The sequence below is a fragment of the Corvus moneduloides genome, chromosome 4 (genome assembly GCF_009650955.1).
Source record: "Corvus moneduloides isolate bCorMon1 chromosome 4, bCorMon1.pri, whole genome shotgun sequence".
NCBI classification, from domain to species: domain Eukaryota; kingdom Metazoa; phylum Chordata; class Aves; order Passeriformes; family Corvidae; genus Corvus; species Corvus moneduloides.
Genome location: NC_045479.1, coordinates 40,613,335 through 40,631,893, shown reverse-complemented (window position 1 = coordinate 40,631,893; position 18,559 = coordinate 40,613,335). Strand labels below are relative to the sequence as shown.

Below are 18,559 nucleotides of genomic sequence, written 5' to 3'. Positions count from 1 at the left end.
TGTGCCACAAGAATGAGTGATATATTCTAAAAGAACACTTCAAGGTTGCAAAGCCTCAAAATTTACTTCCCTTGACAGCTGTTCCATATGGTGGGCTTACTTCAAGAATTCCAGTGGGTTATGTTTTTTTTAAAACGCTAATCTCTGCCACAGCATTACATTTAATAGCCAGAGCAGACCTCTAAACTCCTGTGTTGCACAGTGCAAGCAGCCAGTCACATATCACATGGCAGCTGGCTTCTGCCACTGAATACGACACAAATGAGCTGAAGGAGATGTGTCCTGGTAGGCTTAGACCCGGCAGTCTGGAACAGCAATCTGACAAAGTGCTGATTTTAAGACGTGCAACCTTGAGAGGAACTTCTTCAGTTGATTTTCTCAAAAAAGGGAAGGTTTCCTTTAAAACCAGACCAAACAGAGAACGAAGTAAAATGGATGCGTGGACCTGCAGTGTCAGCCCTCTGTCACACTCACCTGTCTGCAATACTTGCAGATTTGATTTTGTCTATGACAATGACCTGTTTGTTGCAGCACATCGAGGTAGTTAGTGCAACTCCGAGAGCAGCACCAGGAGTTTTGGCAACTTCAACTAGCAGTGGCCCAGATGCTGTTGCTACTGAATCTGTTAAAATTAGACAACAAAAGATCAGTATTATACCAATGTGGTATTTATGCCATTTTTACGTTTTCCCCACATAAAATCTCTATGGCTATTCTGTTTCTCTAAACAGATAACATGCCACTTCAAGAAATACTGGAATAGCAGTACTTAAGGTGTCAGTAATCAGCTCTTGATGTTGAAAATGATAAAAGCAAGAGGAAGTTTGTGAATCTGGGATGTCTGAAAGTTTCAGAGTGTGCCAGAATCAGAGATGGACCAGATGAGGGAAACAGGATGTGTGAGTGAATCATCCTCTTGAACAACTGAAGATAAAAATTACCTGGAATTTAAAACAGACATGCTGGAAAAACAGAATTAATTTTAAAAGTAGAAAATAATCTGAAAAAAATGAGTAAGTGAATAGGTTAGGGAAGGAAGCTAAAGTAATTTTCACAAAAGAAGATGAAGGTCTGTGGACAGCATCTATAATAATCAAATGAAGAAGGTAAAGAAAGGGTCTACAAAAAATCCTTCACAAAAAGAAAGGACAATTTAGGAGAAAATAGTGGAAGTGCAGGAGGTATGACACCTAGAAATAGTAGAAGTTAAAGAAAAATACATGTGAGAAGGTTCAGAAGATTCTTGTAACATCCTGTCACTGGACAAAATATTGCCTTACAACAGGACATACACAGTAAATGACCAACACTAAATAAAGAAAACAGGAAAATAAGATGGAGCAACAGCCATGATTGATGACTGTGGTGAGAAACTATACCCAAGAGAGACAAGTGCTAGACACAACAAAGCAAAAAGCAGGCTTCTTCCTAAATGCCAGAACAAAGCAGGCAGTGATCAGGGTGAAGTACGTTCTGGAGACTGGCTGAGAACTCTTACTAACCAATACCCATTGATCAGTGCAGTAAGAGACAGTAAGAGAAGGTTTCCTTTAAGGATATAAAAAGACTGAGACAAACAAAGTGCTATCAGAAGCCTTTGGAGGTGCTTACAATCAGAATAAGAAAAAAATGAATAAATGAAGACTTATGCTGGATCAAAGTTATCAAATGTCCTGCCAGCAATCAGGAGAGATTGGTATTCACAGCATACTGGAGCCAGCTGTAAAGATACAAAGACAATATTCAATTGTGATGTGTCTCACCAGACACTAAGATTGAAGCTGTGTAAGAACTGCACTTGGCTTCCAAGTATGGGGGAGAGGACAGATATAAGATACTCAACTGAGTCTTAAATCTAAAAAAATAGTCAATAAATGTAATACTGACAGAGAAGAGACTGAAACTGTATTATCACACAAAACTAACAATCTATATAATGACACAAGGAATTGGACGAGAAAGTGATGACCACTCAGTGAAGGTGCTCTTCCTCGTTAGAGTGATGTAGGTAAACTGCATATAAAAATGGAGTGAAAAAAGGTTGGATGAAATAACATGCAATACCAGAAAAGTGTCAGTTAATTATTATAGAACTCCTTTCCCCCCACAATTTGAAATTATTTTTATATTCCTGCTGGTTTGCTTTTTTTTCAAGTTTGAAATCTGAGGGCTTGAATGTGAGATTCAGTAAGTTTGAAAGTGGTCATTAAATCCGAGTGAATAATATTGTGCCAAACTAGGGCTGAATTTTTAAAGGCTCAGCCTTCACAGGCACTACCAAAATACAAAATGCTCCACAAGCCTGAACTGATCTTTCAATTCTGAGCTGAAAGAATAGAGTCCACCCAGTAGCATTTCTGCCTGGAGCTTCAAGCATTAAGTAGCTTTAATGCTCGATGAACTGCCCTCAGCAGCTACAAGTTTTCCTCTAGTAACCAAAGAAGGAGTTTATCACAATGAAATTCCTGTCTTAGATGACTTGGTTTAGGGTCTAAGCAAGGCAGGGTGCATACAGTGCCTTGCATACAGCCAAATAAGCATGTGCAGCAGAGCAGAATTTAAGTATTCCCTACTCCCATTCCTGCACTGAGGAACAATTACTTTCATCTTGAACATTCCAGTGGTTTCTGGAGCTAGACACAAGTTTCACATTTACAAATATATGGGAAGAAGATTCAAACAATGTTTGTCATCAGTACCTTGACAAAGGTTTTAACTCACATTGATCCAGAAAACAGCAAAGCCCAACTGGCACAAGTTCTTTCTGCAATGGTTGCCTTGAGGAGAGGAAACTGAATGGAAGTATCTGTTGAGAATGTGTAAATCTTTCAAGATGCTGGTCCTTTTTCTGTTACTTGGGAAACTGCATAAGTACAAGCAGCTCATGCCTGAGTGTTATTTCCCAGGTGCCTGTTGAAATGCACTGGGAAGGCAAACCAAGGCAGACAGGATGAATAAATAAGATAACTACATTAGAGGAACCAGAAGAGAAGAAATGGAGTGTGTCTAACAGTGGGAAAGAAGCACAAGGAAGAGAAATCAGAAGGCAATAATCAAGCACACATTCTCTGACAGAGAAGAATTAGTTTTTCATGTTGAAGTAATGCAAGGATATGAAAAATGAATCATACAGGTATGAATTATTCATGTGTGAAGATGTTTCAGTCATTAAGATATTTACACCATGACTGAAGCACTTACACACTACGTTGATTTATTGACTATGTAATTACATAAGATACACTGATGAATATTTGCGTGAAAGACACTCTAGATCTTTGATTTTGTTAATAATTTTTCTCATTTTAGAGTACTGCATCTCAATCACTACAAGAGGCCTGATTAAAACCTCCCAGAGGAAGCAGCATTGCTTTCTGCATGCTAATACATTTCTTCAGCTAGATAGCAGCACACCTTTTTTATTTGACAGCTTAAATTACTGGCAACAAGGGGTTTTATTCTGGATATACTTTTATGATATGTAAACATACTATATGATATGGAAAAGTTCTGGATAAAATAAGCAGTGTTACCAACCTCCTCTGCCTCAAAAGATAATCACAAATCATTTTGAAAGTTGAAAAATGTATTTTTAACCTGATAAAGAGATCACATTACATATGTTTCTCTGTGTCCTTGTAAATGCATACATCTGTTAATCCTTACTGATCCTCATGGTATGTGAAATCCAGGTCAACAACTCGTGGGTGGTGGAGGACAAAAACCACCAAGATTCCCACCATGGGGAAACCAAAAAGCGAGCTGCTTGTATTAGGCAGCAGAGGATCTACATGTGAAACAGTACCTTTAAATGCCCTAGAAAGGGGAAAGCTTCAGTCATAGCCTGCAATCAATAATGACACTAAATCCACAGGAAACCAAACTCTTTTAGTCAATGACGCTTTTTTCCCCTTTCCTTTTGCTTTCCTTTTTTTCCCTTCTTGTACTTAAAGCCAGGAAGTACTGCTATTGAGCTTGTTCCTGTAGGAACACGGAGCTCTGTTGCTACTGTGCTCTGCAGCTTCTCACTTCTCTAACTGCAAGGTTTGCAGTGCTCTTTTATTTTTTTCAAAGTCATGGCAACACCAGGTACAAATCGTTTTTTTGATCAGCTTAAAAGAGCTTGACACAGAGGAAGGATGTCAAAACAGATTTTGATTCTAAAGAGCTAGCTGGACCAATTGAAACCCACAGCTTCAGAAGACTGCTATTGACCTCTCCTGGATGCTGCTGTACTTTATAGCAATGATGTGACAAACAAGGGGATATCCTACTATCTCACACTAATTTTCCAAGCTTCTTCCCTATTAGGTGTTCGCAGACTAACACGTTTTTCACCTTAAAATTGTAGGTCCATGTAGCCTTCTCTGCTGTGATTCTCTGACTAAAAGTAGTCAAAAAAAATCCAGCAAGGTGCTGGTTCAGATCAGAAAAAATGCATAGGTGCTCAAACCTTGTAGTTCCTTCAGTGCCAAGTTTTAACACTTTCGTAGCAGTGCCTTCACAGATCTAAATGTGCCTCACTTATGTTAAAACCAGAAGACAGTTTTTCATAGAAATAATTTTTCTTGATCAAAGAAGTGTGGTCTCCTACTCCTCACATCTTTTTTTGTTCCCTTCATACAAAATCTTTCCAGCCTACAAATAGCAAGTATGGTTGGACAGCTGGACTTGCTGATCTTAGAGGTCTTTTCCAACCATAACAATTCTATGATTCTAAGTAAAGCAATCTCTCCCTCAGTCCCTTTTCTCCATTGAGTTCTTGTCTGTACACTTGAAACTTTATTTTCTTTATCCTTTTCTGTAACCCTAATTTTTATATCCAGTACCTGTGTGCCTCATTTTCAGACTAGAGGATCATAGAAGCATATCTTAGTGAAGTTAAGGAAGATTGTTAAGAACTGGAAAAAAACCTGAAATCTTTTACACTCTTGCCTTTAAGAGCAAAAAGTTGGAACATTTACAGAAAATCATGATTGAAGAAATCAGTTTCAATCCCCTCATCACTCCCAAATGCCTTAGACTATATTCTTGCTATCCTTTGCTCTCTCTGTGCTTTTTTTAATTCATAAAAATCAACGATCCTTTTCCAGTACCCACTCAGCAATCAGATATGCAGCAGCTCTGATGTATAAGGGACAATCACTGTTCCCCAAAGAACCTGTTGAGTAAATTTTCATAGAAGGACACTCACAAATCCTTAAATGCAGAAATGCACCACCCTTTCCTTGAACTTGCTTTCTTCAACAAAACCCAACAGAATGCAGGGGAAGGATGTGTGTGCATTTGTGTACACAAGCCAGTGTGAGTTCCAGAAAGGGTCCAATACAAAACACTCCATTTCAGTCAGTTCTTACTACAGAAAGGTTGAGACATCCCAGCAAGCCACCGTCAGCACTCAGCACACAAGCAGAAGGTACTTAGAAATGGCAGTGATGAGTCTGGTGTGTAAGGCACAGAATAAGCAGCAAAATCTGTGCCTTTATTTGGCATCTCAGTCTCATCTCAGTTGAGAATAACATACAATGTTGGTTGCCCAGAGAAGTTGCAGAATGTTTTGAAGAAATCCAAGTGCTTGGGTTTTTTCCCTTACTTGAAAGAAAAAATAAGTAGGAGAAGCTCTTCTGTACATATGTATCTATTTAGCAGGTTGTCCAGAGAAACTCTGGTTGCTGCATCCTTGGCAGTATTCAAGGCCGAGATGGACAGGGCTCTGAGCAACCTTGTCTAGTGGAAGGTGTCCCTGCCCATGGCAGGGGGATTGGAACTGGATGATCTTTAAGGTCCCTTCCAACCTAAATCCTTCCATGATTGACAGAATATTCAATGGCAGGGAAAGAACAGCAGGTGTGGTTGTGCCAGTCCACTCAGAATCAGCATGCTAGGGATTAGCCCCCCTGTTTTCTGTGTGAAGAAACAAGAGTTGAGATGTTAAAAGCTTTTTGCTTTTTGTAACAGAAATGGATAAAAACACCATAGGCTTACCACCATGAGTTTTGAGTATTTGCCATTGCTTAGGAAGCCAGATTGCTGAAATGCAAAACTCAAAGCCAATATGTATCTTACAGGGCACTTGAAATCCACAGCTAGTTGTACAAACTTGAGACCAAATAACCAATGCAAAGAACAGGCAGGACTTCAAACAGACTTGATGAATTTAATTTCTAAGATGTGTGGCTTTAGCAGCGACACTCTCCATACAGACCATTTTGCAGGGTCCTTTACAGTACTGCTCAGCTGACAGCAGAGCAACATAAAAGCACTCAGGGACTCTGTGTGCATTCACATCCACTTTTCTTCATTAACCCACATGACTATTCATTACTGTCAGGCAGTATCTTAAACTACACTTAATGAATCTTGTCATTCTCTGTGTGGTTTTTGTATTCTTAACGACTATTTCTTTTATGTGGATACCAGCCCAAAAAAACTATTTTTTTGTGTCTATTAAAACATTTTCTCTGTAAGACTGATACACTGAAAGTTGTCCCAGCTCCTCACAGTCCAGTGGCAAGAGTGCATTCCTAGCTGTGACAGTAAGATTCATAATCCTCTGTCATGCTGTGGCTCCTCTATTTCCCTTCTCATGTCTCCCTGAGACTGCCACAGATACAGGCAGTCAGCTTGCCTGCCTGTCCATGATCTCTCACAAAACAAGAGCCACAACCAGAAACAAGTCTGCAAGAGAAAGATCTGCAGCAAGTAGGGAAGCTTTTCTCTACCTCCCGCCTTCCTTTGTGCTTCCATCCACTTACATCTTTCTTCTTTTTTCTCCAGGTTTCACCAAGTCACAGCTGAAAAGTGTTCACAAAACCCTAGTTTTGGCCCTGTTCATCTACCTAATAAAGCACTTAGGCTATCTTGCTAACATTTTAAACTTCCTTTGTAGGGGCATTTTCATTCACTTTTTTACAGCAATTGGATGACTAGCCAAGTCTCTTACAGAGAACTGAGTGAGGGTTATTTAAATATTAATTTGTTTGGGTGGCGGAGGTGGGGGCATGGGAGGTTGCTTATTTATGTAACATCCTTTCCCTGTACTGCAAAGATTATTTGGTCTCCATTTCGCAAAGAAAGGATATAATTATGTATTTTTAAAGATGATCTAATTAAGAAATTGAGATTGGGATCATGGGCCAATGGTTTCAAGAGGGAATGTAGCAGCAAGGAAGAGAGGCAGGAATAAGACATCTGAAGTGTTTAAAGGCCACAGCAACAACATTCAAGATGCCCTACAGCTGGGTAGCACCGTATCACTCATTCGGAGTAATATCACTTGATTCCTCATACGTTTGTGACTAAAGGTCATAAATGAACAACATACAGGGCATGATTCATGGTACTAGCTTTGGTATTCTGTTCTACTAATACTCCATAATGTTTGCACCCTGGCTTTGCTCATGCTTCATTTAGCAGAGTAACCTTTTATTCATCTCAGATCTTATGGGCAAAATAAAATCAATGACAGCTAGCAAGCTCTAAAAAGGATTTCTGGAAAGCTAAGAAAGCTGTGAACCTGTTGGAGTAGGTCCAGTGGAGGGCCATGAAGATGCTCAGAGTGCTGGAGCACCTCTCCTGTGAGGATGGGCTGAGAGAGCTGGGGTTTTTCCGGCTGGGGAAGAGAAGGCTCTGGGATGACCTCATTGTGGCCTTTCAGTACTTGAAGGAAGCTTATAAAAAAGATGGAGAGTGACTTTTTACATGGGCAGACAGTGATAGGACATGGCGGACCAGTTGTAAACTAAAACAGAGATTTAGTTTAGCTGTTAGGAGGAAATTCTTTACCAGAAGGTGGTAAAGCACAGGTACAGGCTGTCTAGAGAAGCTGTGGATGCCGCATTCCTGGGCATGTTAAAGGCCAGGTTTGATTGGGCCCTAGACAACATAATGTAGTGGGTGGCATCCCTGCCCATGGCAGAGAGGTTGGAACTAGATGATGGTTAGGGTCTCTTCCAACCCAAACTATTCTATGATTCTATGAAATAGAGTAAGCTGGCAATATATTACAAGTAATATTTGCCAAGAAAGGATGGCAGTTTTTAATAATAAAAAAATGATTTAAAAATTAAATATTGTTCTTGTTCAAAGTGTCAGTGTCAGTCTCCAAGGCCCGACTTACGATATACCATAAAATATGTGCGCTCCTTCTGTTCCCTTGATTTTTTGGGTATTGCATGTTTCAGGCAGGGTGTAGGATGAGTAAGAGCTGTTCTAATTTGACCTGGCTGAACTAGAAGGGCAAAAACAGAACTAAAAAAAAATATATATATATAAAATAGTGTATTTTCCATTACTGCAAGTAACAGGAAAGCACTGGAGCTGCTGGTCTACTAAAACTGAAAGAAAGATTATGGAGTTCACAGGAAAAAAACCATGAAATTGCTGCTAAGGAAAAAAGACACCAATGGCATTTTATACCCTCTCACCTTTAGAACAATCAGATTTCAAAAATGATAAATAGGAATAATTCCAAGAGGATGCCAGCAGAATGAACGATAGCCAAATCAGAGAGACCTCTCAACCTCAGAATGGAAAATGGAGACATTATTCTCTAAACAAATGTGCCACCTATTATCCCCCCTATACACAAGCAATTTAATATTCTTGTCAACTGACTGGCACAGTCTTTCAATTTTCCTCTTGTTGCCTAATTCTTGCAGCTCATTCATATATCTCTAATTCAGCCAAGTTCTTCAAATCAAAAGCTTAGGAGCTGCCTTTACCTAATTTTGTACTTTGCAACCTTCGCCCCACCATCCTTCTCAGCTAAGAAATGTCACTAACTCGTTGAAGAACCATCCCTGCCCTCAAAATGCTCCCACAGTCTGGGTGTGGATATATCCAAAATCATCTTGGGACTTTTTCAGACTTCCTCTCATGTTCAGACCATAAAAGCCTGCCTAAACTCCTTTCGCTCAAAAGACTTTCCCCAGTTCTCAGGATGCTGCCTCTTCCTATTAATTGTTTCAAACTCACACCTTGCACTAGGCCCCTTCCCTGCTCAAAAGCTGTATAAAATCCCAATCTCTTAATTTATCTGTGTTTTTCTTTTCATGTGCCCTCTTAATTTAAAACACTATTTGTCTACTGCACAATTTACAGCACAAAAGGGACTTGGTATATGACACCTGTACAGAAAATCCTGGATCTGCCTCTTTGAGGATAGTCTGACTGCATTTTAAATAAGTCCAGGCCCTGAAATTTTCTGCCTTTGTAACCTCAAGAAGGAATACCATATAGACAATTCAGGTCTTAAAGAATTCACTTAGAGAACTATTAAGAAGTCAGATCTCTACCCCTGATGGCAGCCCACCATTTCAGAACTTGGGAGCCTATAAGTATATCTTTATGGTAGTTTGGCAACCTGAGCTTCAAATACCACCTTTCCATTGAAGGATGGCTCCTGAAAACTGCCCTTAAACACTATATAGCATTAGATTGATTGTGAAATGTTTGCAGAAGTCAGCAGTGATGGAATTCTGACTGTGTTTCATTCCAGGAATGAAACTTACAAAAAATTGTTTTTAAAAACCATCTTCCAAAATGAGACAGACTTCCAGAATGGTGCAAATAATAAGTCCTCTGCTGAGGCCCTGCAATACAAAACACTATTTTTTCTATTGCACAAAGCATAGATAAAATCAAAAAAACACTGAATCACAGAATGGTTTGGGTTGGGAGGGACCTTAAAGATCATCTAGTCTCAGCCCCCTGCCACAAGCAGGGACACTTTCCACTAGATCAGGTTGCTGAAAGCCCAATCCAACCTGTTCTTGCACACTTCCAATGATGGGATATCCAAAACTTCTCTGGGCCTGATAGACAGATACATATGTCCAAGACAACTTCCAACACTTTTTTTCCTCCTCCAAGGAGGACAGGAAATAAAATGCACAAGAACTTTGATATCTTCAAAACTCTCCATGTCTTGCATGATTCTGTGTCTGACTAATCACAACAAATAGAACAAGTAAGAGCAACACAATCTGCACCTCTGCCAGCAAACTAAGACACAGCTGGTGTGTCGAATTTTACATCAGCCAACCTCAAAAGCATGTCCTTAAGTACACTATAGATAATATAAAGAGCTGCAGTGCTCATCAATTATGCCTACTTGATACAAAGTCCCTACGCTTCATCTAACAGGAACAGTAATAGTTTGAATAGGACTGGATTCTCTTCAAAAGCCTACAGAGCACAAAACCCCTCACTGCTGTCATTCATAGATGGGAACAAACACTGCGAACACCCAAGCACCCAAACTTTGCATTGAGCTGACAGTGCCCATGTGTCCAAGGCTCCACCGGGATGAGGAATCTCAGATAATCCCAAAAGCTCCAAAGCTCCAGAGCAAAGGTGTGCCATGGGTAGTTCGGACACCTGCATAAGAGAACAGTTAAGGCAAATAAGGACAAGTCAATGCTGTGTTAGTGAGATAACTCAGCTGCCCCTCTCTCTGCCACAGTGGCGGGAGCTGAAGCCCTGGAAACAGCGGAGCCACATAAGCAAGATGCTGAGCCTGTGACAGCCACTCCTGCTTGTCAACAGGATGAGTGACCCAAGCACAGCCCCATTCTGTACAGCTGGGCTGCTTGGGGTACGTGAGCTGCACAACTGGACCTTGCTCAGGGGTCCTCTGTACTGAGACATACCAACTTATACATTCGTGGTTACTTATTATTTGCATGTGTTAGTGACCTCTGCACAGAAGCTAATTGCAGTCTCTGCCTTGGAAAGCTGACCTTGGGTGTGCTTCTGCTAACATTGACATCAACTGACTTGGTTTGGTTGAACAGGCAGGAGTTTCAGACTAGTCTAAAACTCTCCTCTGCAAAGCCTATTAGCTAACTATGAACCAGAAGAAAAGAAAAATTAAACTGTACATTCCTGTTCATAACAGATAATACGAGTTTCTAATCCTACAAATGTGTATATCGGTACCACTTTTTTCACCCGAAACTTTGGTCTCTTCCATAATCTGTGCTCTAGCACAGATGTCTTAAAAATAACTGATGCATTGGCACAGCCACAGTATAAAAGGCTACCATGCAGAAGGTCGAGGCTGAGATCTGACCTGGAGATTTTTGTACTGAGGACCAGTGAGAGTTTTTCTGCTCTCAGGGGTTGCACAAACTGGTAAAATGAGTCAGAAAACATTTTATTAACTGCCCTCTCTGCTTTGGTAGTGCCTAAGCAGCAGTTCAGTAAAAACATTTCAAATAAACAGAGAAAGTAGTTTAGGTAAATTGCCCTTAAATCCAACACAGAAGCCATGGTTCTAAACATAAATGCTTTGATCCCTCATTGCAAAAGTAATCTAGGATTGCCTATGTATTTCCAGCTTTTCCCTTTTCAGTACTTGCTCCAAACAATACAGAAGAGTACTACTGGGAGTATTCACACATTTAAAGTGAAAGAAAGTTTCTATACCCCCTCTTCTCTGCAGCATACATTTCCAGCAAAACCAATTCCCCACATTTCTGCTCCCAAAATCCCAACTAAGCAATAACCTCTAGAAACTCAAGTGGCCCATAACTGTTAAGAGTCATAGCAATGAGAAAGGCACTCTATCATCTGCTACTCAGCAGACAGCCTGCCAGCTTGCTGCCAGGGTCACCTTTGGCAAGGTTCCCATGTGGCTCCTCTTTTGCTGCAGGACAAGCCATTTACCTCCTGCCAGAGCAGCTCCCACTGCCAGGCTCGGAGGGGCTCCAGGTTCTCTCATGCCCCTGTCTGGTGACTTTTTTCTTTAGCAAGATGTTCCAGTGCTTATATGAGCAATTAAGCAATTACTGAATTTATGTAAAGGAGAAACTGTGAAAAGCCTTCTCCATCTGTGTTTCTTTTTGTTTGTTTCTTTGGTTTTGGCTGTTTTTTTTTTTCTTTTACCAGTGAAATCCACCCAAATTTACCAAAGCTGTAAAGATTTTGAAAAATTAGAGGTCACAGTGTTCAGAAGACTATTCCATACAATGCTGCTGAGCTGACCATAACAGAAAGACTGTGCTTATGTAAGTTGTAAAAAACCCCAAATGAGAAGTTGATTAAAATCTGCAGAACATCAGTATAAATCATCATAAAAATACATGTACACCAATAAAGATGAGAAGCGTCTGTTTACAAACAGAAGGGCATTAAAAGGAAAATATTACGGTCACCATGTGGGCACAAAGCACTTCAAACCTAATGATCCCCAGAATGAATATTGCCTGGATGTACTTATTTTTACCTCCCTTCTTTAATTAAATAAGCACATATACTTCCTTCTCCAAGAGCCTCATGTGGAAGGTAGATAGTGAATATTAATGAGTAGGAACACTTTTCCCTTATTTTTCCATGCTCATGCCTTAATTATTACACAGTATTCTCAATCTTCTCTGAGCATATGTGGTGGGGGAGAGCTGTTGTATGCTGCAGCCACTGAGTATTCCCTACAACACACATTTATTAATGATTTTCTCTTACAACCACACTTTAGAGCAAAAGCATGGTGTTTTCCCCACTGTAGAGATAAACAAACAAGGATGAAAGAAATAAAGGTTGAAAGCATCCATTTGTCTGGAGAGGACAGTTTAAGACACCTATGTTGGGGTTCACTGTACCAAAATGCAGACCTCTGTAGGGCAGACCTGAAGTAGCTACACCTGAGCCTAAACTCTCTCTACAACCATCCAAGAAAACTGGCATTTGACAGATGTGTTTCACCTGCTCCAGTTTAGGCATCTGCATCAAGATGAGATCAGCTTTTTTTAGAACATTTCTCTCAGGACTGTTTTTCAGATCACTTAGTACTACGCAGCGTGTGACTGTGGAAGGTAAAATGTATGCAATCATTCCAATTAAAATTTGTAATGTAACATATGCACCAAGGCATTTGAGTAAGGCTGCATGGGCATCTTTAATTCTTACATTTCTAATCCCTGAAGAGCTGAACTGAAAGGAACTTTGCAAACACAAGAAAAAACTTCTCCCATATACACAAAATCTTTTGGAAAAGCTGACACAAAATGCTGCTTCTCCTGAGCACACTGAGCTGAGCTGTACTGTTTCAAAGACTTCCAAATGTAGCTAAGTTTGGGTGGATATTTACTGGGATAAGCAGAAGAGACTTTCCTGGAAAAGGCTTTCTGTCCCTCAACCAGTACCCATTCAACTGCATGTCTGTTTTCCAGTGCTTCAAACAGACATGTCTTTACAATGCGAAGTTTCTCCAACTTTCTCATCCTAGGCAAAACAACTTTCTCTAAATTCATTCCTGGAAATGGCAGAACAATTTTGCCTGAAAGTGCTTCACAAGAAAATACAAAAAGCAGATCTAGGCAGTTACCTGGGGGAAGGTAGAAGAGGGCCACAAGAAAAGCCTTAGTGTAAACTGCTCAAGTTTTCACTGTTCTTAAAATCATAGGTTTAACTGTGAATCAGTTTACGGAAGTATCAAAAAAGCCCTTCCTCCAGCAAGGGCGATCTTAAAGACACAAAGAAAGGACAAATCCTTTCTTGTTCACTTTCCCTTTGCAGCTGATTTCTAGTTTAAACATAGCAGCTGATGCTTCTCTCACATTCCATATCCAACTAAAGAATGGCAGGATGTACTGAGAGAGACCACCAGCATCAATGCCTTGCCATGATTTATAAAATCAAATGCTGACATTTGAAATCTGGTCTGTTATGTGAAAGCCAAAAAATAAATAAAATTAAATGCATGGTGGCTGTTCATCTTATAGTTTCTCTGGCATGTTCAAGGGTAGAGACTTTTGCTGTGATCTAGATCCAAAGTGAGATGACCTCTAAAGCTTAGCCCAAAACTGGCTATTTCATGTGTGTACACCCCGTTCCCATGCTAATGCTAGAGTAGCAGAAGAGAAGTATCTTAGCAAAGGGGTGAAGAGAAAATGGGCCTGGCATGTTCTTTTCTCATTAGTAGAAAGGAGAGGACTGAGTGGTAACTGGGCATAATTAAACATTTTAAACAGTACAATTTTAAAGTAATCTGCATCAGTCAGGTCTTTGCAATACAAGTCTTTTCTACACTTCAGACTTGAGTTGGCTGTAGAATCCCTAATCTTATGTTAGCAAGAAAATAAAACACTGATTCAGTGGTGTAAACAGTGCTTAAATTAGAAAACTTTTATGCTGGCAGAATACATATTTGTTGTTATAAACTTGGTGTCCATTTGGTGAGAACTGAGGAGGGGGACAAAGAAACACAGGTCTGCTATTTCCCTTAAAGCAAAGCTCTTCAAACATAGGACATGAGTTTATTTTTTTGCCTTTGGGTCCTATTTTAAATCCCAGCTGAAATAAATTAAAGAAGGTCTTCTGACTGAGTCAAACAGGCTTGGACTGGACCTCAGCTAACTTCATGAAGGCACCTGACCTACAGATCAATGATTCTTGTTCTCCTAAGCACTTATGACAACACACTGAAGTACTGCTGTGGGATAGGTGTTAGATGCAGCTTCATGTGCATGCAAAACCTACTAAATTCTGTAGAGAGAATCACCTAGCAGAGCATAGTCAACAATCAAGACAAAGGCATTTCCTAAATTAAACATTTATTTTCAAAGAAGGAAGTTAAATGTAAATAACAGCAGCTAGGTGTAAACTGCTGGTGGCCTCCCTGAGCCAAAAAATACCATGAAGAATTGCAGGGAGAGATGTTTTAGATTTTCTTTGCAGCTGTGGGGATGTTGTGTCAAAATCCTATTAAGGACAGAGAAGAAACCACAGGGTCTGTGTGTCTGCAGTTCAATTTTTCTTTTTAAATTTTCTTTCTTTTTTTCTTTTTTTTTAATTTTAAGCTTCTTGAAGCCTTTAGATTTCAATCAAGAACTCAGGCAAGATTACCTGAATCAGCAACAGCCATTGAATATAAAATAAAGGATAAAGAAAAACCCAGTGAGGAGTTTTTAAAAAAAAGTGTTGAGGGATTTCCTAAGCAATGTAAGACACATCCCAAAGCTTTGCCTCAAGGTATACATATTACCATCTTTTCATGTATACAACCTCTGGATTATCTGGCAGAAAAAAGGGAAACTAACCCTATAATCCAGCGGCAATTTGGGTTAGAGATGTCTGTATGTAAATACAGTACAATAGGAAACCTTATCCTAAAGAGCCCCTTCATTCTCATTAGCATCCCCATCTCAGCTCCCCTGTTGTCTGCCCCTTTTTCTCCCCAGAGCCTCATTGCCTTTGATGCCCTACAGCCAATTTCATCTCTTGGCAAAGCCCTACTCTGCTTCCAGTTTCATGGAGGCAACCTGAGAGTCTGGGTCACCACATGACTTAGGACTCACTTCAAGAAAGAGAGCTTTTATACCGATGTGGGTTCTGCATGTAAAAATGCAGTTTTATCAGCCAGGGAAGAAATGTCTGGAGCCACATAGGAGGAAGGAAGAAACTTCAGCTTGCCACAGCTTTACCTGCAACCTTGGGAAGCTGTCCTATCCTTCATTACTCATCTCTTCAGGAGGGCTCAGCACTCTTTTTTTGGCTGCAGTGGGCCATGACTTTTCTGCTAGAGTCAGAATTTCAATTAAAGATGAAACCAGTAAATGGTCCAGATAAGTATTCTTCATAAAATCATTGCCACCCTCTTTTCCTCCTCCAAGAAGAAAAAAGGTACGATATGGATGAAACCTGCAGTCAGGTGCTTGCCTTTGGTTTACTCTGAATGCAAGTTTAATAATCACTGAAACATTTTGTTAGGGTCTTCCTGCATCTACACTGAAATAACAACATGACCAAGCAATAATAGCTGCCCAAATATTCTGGTCAGTTTCCTTACAAGTGAAAATCATGGGACTTACGGAAGATCAAACAGCACTGATGTAAGACACCAGTAAATTTATTAAAGCAAAGAGAAGAAAAATATTTTTTGTAAATAGAAGCTAATACAAAGAACAACTTTTCTCAGTACTGTTTTCCCCAAACCACTCTGGTAACTACTGAGTTCACAGGCTATGAAATGATCCCTTTAAATGAATGAAGAGTTGTAAACAGGCATTTAGGAAAAAGATACAAAACCAGGTTATGTTTAAAATCACTGTAAGAAAATGTGGTTTAAACAGCAAATGCACAGAGAACAAAACAGTTCACTCATACAGATGAGCAACACCACTGGAAGTGTAACAAGATCATGCTGTAAGATGTGGCACTGGTGCAATTATCTTGAGGAACTATGTTGATTTCAAGATAAACCCGTTCACCTTCAATATTGACTTTCCCCACTACTTATATTTCCAGCTCACAGACCTTAGTACTGTCTTCTCTGAGCAGTACACATCTCCCAAGTGCTGAGTACTAGATGGCACAGTCTCACAGGATCAGCTTCAGATCTCATTCACACGGGTTTTGCACTAAAACACCATTAACTGAGATCACGTTTAGGCAAAATATCTAAAAATATTTGTACTTTGAAATCCATCCCTTTTCAGTGTAAATGTTCTGTAAAATGATTAATGAACCATTAACCTTACTGAAAAGGAATAAAAATCTGCCTTACTGCATCCCATTTTAACCTCTTAGATTATGCCTAGTACAGGTGTTCCAGCAAATTACCTGAGGGATTCTTGGTTTTTTCCCCCTTGGCCTAACCTGTCAGGCACAGTCCAGATGTCTCATATCCATGAAAAATGTCAAGAGGATGGACTGGTTCAGTTCCAGATTTTTTAAAATATCTCCCTCAGGGGAAGTCTTGGGAGACATTTATTGTTTTCCTCTCCCTGGAATGGAGGCAGGACTGGTGCCTTTCTGCTGTTATTTGCTTAGAGATGGGCCCTTTTAGAGACAGGTTCTGGGGTTACAGCACAAATTCTCTTGAGTATAAAGAAAATCAGATCTGTCTCCTATTCCTTAGTCTCTCAGATGACTGCAATGGCACTAACACAAATCTGGGGCTGTATTTTTTTTTTTTAATTGGATTTTTTTCTGATTACAGAGTTTCTCTTGCTTTGAATTGCATGGCACATACAAAAGATCCTTTAATCTCCACAGAACTTAATTATCACCATTTCTGTAAAACTTTCACCTCTGCGCTCTGAATTTAAGTACTTCAGCTCCCTGTTTAATTTTTTTTCAGACCAGCACAAGCCAGGATATCTCATTATCCTGTTGCTATAGTCTCTGTCGACCAGCATGCTAAGTAACAGAGGAGCCAACTTACTGACCCACTTCCAGCTGACCAGAGGTCAGAGCATGTGGTAGAGAAGGCAATTTCTTTCACGCTGCATTTCACGGCATATCTGGATAGCCTTCATGGGAAGTGGAAAGATTTGATCAACCCCTTATTTCCCATCCTTCACTAAGTGTCTGTGAGGGTTACTTGCTCCTTTGCTCTGCTTGCTTGAAGCCTGGATGGTGGACAGGAGAGATTACTACAAGAATCTTCTCCTTCCATCATTTGTCTTTAATTACTTATAGAAAGAAGCACAATAGCATATTTTTAATAGGTAGAGACTGCTTCCATTTGAGGATCCAAGCCCTTGAATTAGCATCTAAAATATTGAAACCATGTGCTTTGTAAGGAGATACTAACATAGATAAGCAAGGGTCTCCTTTAATGAATGCCCATCATGAAATACGTTTGATAGATCAGATTGATTTCTTATAATTGTAGACTATTTAGATTAACTGCATATAAATACAGGTTTCACCTTCCTGACAAGTCTTTGAAGACAAATTTTTCCATTACTCTCAGTACCCAATAAGTAAAACAGAGTATTTTCATACACAAATTGGAACTCCTCCCCCTTCCTAGTTATTTATCACAACTAAATTGTACCTCTAGTTTTCTGTTTCAGGGACATTTCATTTCACCTTTACAGTTTTTTTCTCCCATACAAAGCAATGTTTATTAAGCTGCTTTTAATGAGGTCATAGTTTCAAAAGCACTTGAGACAAATTTTAATTGGACCTGTTAAGAGTAATTTGTAACTTATATGGTTCAGCTAAACTCCTTTTATTTCTCTTTAGGGATGACCAAGAAGTTTGTAAAGAAAGAAATACCCATAAGATGAAATCCTTGTAAAACATGACAACTCCTTCCTTCTGTAATCAGCTACTAGCAAGATGGCTATTAAACTACAGCAGCAAATCACAACCAGACAGAGAAAAGAAAATAGAAAAAATTCTATAGGGCAAATAGACTTAGGAATCACTGAAATCATATTTTTCTGGCTAAAACATCTTGTTTTTAATTGTTTGTAACTTGCAACTTGGCCACAGTACAAGTATTTGGTGTCAATTTTTCTTACTATGGTTACCTCTCTCAGACTGTACCCTTTTTCTCTCCCCTTAGTTATTTTAGCTGAAGCAGGTCATTATGAAAAGCCATGGTTTGCCACACCTCCCCTGTCCCTCCCCCTGAAAATTCTGTAGGCTTTATACTGAAAATTCATGTTCCCTATGGGTCTTCTCTACCTAACAGATCTGGCACTGGGAATCAAGAGAAGAGCTAAGAAGAGGAGAGGAGAAGGACTTCATGGGCAGGAAGGGGAGGAATTGAGGTAAGCAGGTTTTTGATCTGAAAAGAAGCTGCAGAACAAGAAACTTGGGA

The 18,559-nt window shown here is 39.7% G+C and overlaps 1 protein-coding gene across 11 annotated transcripts in view; it reads right to left on the bottom strand.

Annotated features, from left to right (window-relative positions):
* The window catches only part of GRIP1 (glutamate receptor interacting protein 1), a 323,862-nt gene that overhangs the window by 49,262 nt on the left and 256,041 nt on the right, over window positions 1–18,559 (bottom strand). For all 11 annotated transcript variants that reach the window (XM_032105201.1, XM_032105206.1, XM_032105209.1 and 8 more), the window contains one exon: window positions 475–622. In XM_032105201.1, the coding sequence (XP_031961092.1) occupies window positions 475–622 (148 nt within the window). The remainder of the gene's footprint in view (window positions 1–474; window positions 623–18,559) is intronic.